The 2,531-nt window shown below is 34.4% G+C and overlaps 1 protein-coding gene across 1 annotated transcript; it reads left to right on the top strand.

The window, feature by feature from the left end:
- The first annotated feature begins 824 nt into the window (after positions 1-824).
- Positions 825-1,358, top strand: LOC142235398 (uncharacterized). The gene has a single exon (XM_075306652.1). It carries the CDS (start codon positions 825-827, stop codon positions 1,356-1,358), a length of 534 nt encoding a protein of 177 aa, XP_075162767.1.
- The last annotated feature ends 1,173 nt before the right edge of the window (positions 1,359-2,531 follow it).

Raw genomic sequence — 2,531 nt, 5'->3', positions numbered from 1 at the left:
CAGTTGTCGGGCGGGAGTATGCTTTGGGGACATTATGATTAAAATAAACAGCATTATGTGTATAGAGATATAATAGAGTATTGTGTCACATGCTGCCTCATCGGATGGTCTATCGAGTTTTTCAATATAATGAGATTTCGTTCCTGTCATTTCTCATATCGCCCAATGAGATGCGTTGTGGTTTAGGCAAAAGTTTTAATTGGATTATAATTAAAACACGTTTACCCCCAAAAGCCAATGGACACAAATGAAGGAAATACATTTATATATTGAGAGCACAAAATAAAAATACTTGAGAATTTATTCCGAAAAAATTTTAATAGACTGATCAATCTTGCTGGAAATATGCCTATACTGCGATGAAAAAAAACGACTCGTTTTGTGACACAATCCACGAATCGAACCAATTTTTGATTGTAACCAGAAGAGCAATATCTTGGCTATATCCCAAAGAGCTTCAAAACAGTAGTTTGGATCTCCAATTTGTGATCTGGATTTAGTATAAACTTGCATCGTCTCCAATGAATTTTATATAAGCTTGACATAGTTTTAGTCCGATTGTCCTAAAATTTGGTATAGGGTCCTGTTTCGGCTCAAAGACGATCCCTATTGATTTTGGAAAAAAATCGGTTCAGATTTAGATATAGCTGCCATATATATTTGTCACCTGGTCCTAATTGGCGTGTATATCAACCGATCTTCCTCAAATTCCGTACATCCGAATCTTTTATGAGTCTCGAAAAGCTTGCAAAATATCAGCCAAATTTGATTCTAAACTTTCTTTCAATTTACATATTGATTATGTTTTACCTAAAGCGTACTCGATGCTAGCGTTTGTCAAACGTAATAGCAAAGAGTTTCTTAATCCGTACACCAGAAAGTCACTATATACTGCTTTGGTTAGATCTAAGCTTGATTATGCCAACATGATTTGGAATCCAATCTACAAAGTACATACTTATCGCGTTGAAAAACTACAAAAGAAATTTATTAAATTTGCTTTGGCCCCTATTGCATTTGTTGATCCTCTACCTTCTTATGAAGATAGATGTAAATTGATTCATTTAGAAACATTAAGTAATCATAGATCTAAATGTTCTATTAAATGTATCTATAAGATCGTAAATGGAGTTATAGATTGCCCATTGCTTCTTGAAACAATTGGCTTTAATTTACCAGTGCGATGTTTGCGTCAATTTGAGTTCTTTAGTATACCTTTACATAGAAGTAACTATGCCAATCATGAACCAATCTTAAGAGCACTTAAAGAGTTTAATAAATTGAGTAGCTTGCATGATTTGGACTTTGCAATGTCCTTAAATAAGTTTAACTCGACTTTAGATTTAATTTACTTTTAATTCTGCTAGTCTGTAAGGATTGTAATCCATAGACTTAAATAAATAAATAAATAAAATCGGTTCAGATTTAGATATAGCTCCCATATATAGCTTTCGCCCGATTTACACTCATTTGCCCACAGAGGCCAATTTTTTGCTCCGATTTAGTTGAAATTTTGCACAGGGAGTAGAATTAGCATTATAGCTATGCGTGTCAAATTTGGTTGAAATCGGTTCAGATTTAGATATAGCTCCCATATATAGCTTTCGCCCGATTTACACTCAAATTACCACAGAGGCCAATTATTTGCTCCGATTTAGTTGAAATTTTGCACAGGGAGTAGAATTAGCATTGTAGCTATGCGCGCCAAATTTGGTTGAAATCGGTTAAGATTTAGATATAGCTCCCATATATAGCTTTCGCCCGATTTACACTCATATGACCACAGAGGCCAATTTTTAACTCCGATTTAGTTGAAATTTTGCACAGGGAGTAGAATTAGCATTGTAGCTATACGTGCCAAATTTGGCTGAAATCGGTTCAGATTTAGATATATCTCCCACATATAGCTTTCGCCCGATTTACACTCATATGACCACAGAGGCCAATGTTTAACTCCGATTTAGTTGAAATTTTGCACAGGGAGTAGAATTAGCATTGTAGCTATGCGTGCCAAATTTGGTTGACATCGGTTCAGATTTAGATTTAGCTCCCATATATATGTTTTTCTGATTTCGACCAACATTTTCCTTGTAAAATCGCCACTGCTTAGTCGAAAATTTGAAAATATGACTCTAATTTTCCTAAACTTCTAATACATATATATCGAGCGATAAATCATAAATAAACTTTTGCGAAGTTTCCTTAAAATTGCTTCAGATTTAAATGTTTCCCAAATTTTTTTACTAAAATTGTGTTCCACCCTAGTGCGTTAGCCAACTTAAATTTTGAGTCTATAGATTTTGTAGAAGTCTATCAAATTCTGTCCAGATCGAGTGATATTTAAATGTATATATTTGGGACAAACCATTATATATAGCCCCCAACATATTTGACGGATGTGATATGGTATCGAAAATTTAGATCTACAAAGTGGTGCAGGGTATAATATAGTCGGCCCCGCCCGACTTTAGACTTTCCTTACTTGTTTTTTACTAAAATTGTGTTCCACCCTAGTGCATTAGCCAACTTAA

The sequence above is a fragment of the Haematobia irritans genome, chromosome 4, assembly GCF_050003625.1.
Source record: "Haematobia irritans isolate KBUSLIRL chromosome 4, ASM5000362v1, whole genome shotgun sequence".
Classification (NCBI taxonomy): domain Eukaryota; kingdom Metazoa; phylum Arthropoda; class Insecta; order Diptera; family Muscidae; genus Haematobia; species Haematobia irritans.
This window is presented reverse-complemented; position numbering and strand designations above follow the sequence as displayed.

What these genes read in the sequence shown, in the direction of transcription:
- LOC142235398 (XM_075306652.1), top strand. Translation starts at nt 825, where the DNA reads ATGCTAGCGTTTGTCAAACGTAATAGCAAAGAGTTTCTTAATCCGTAC.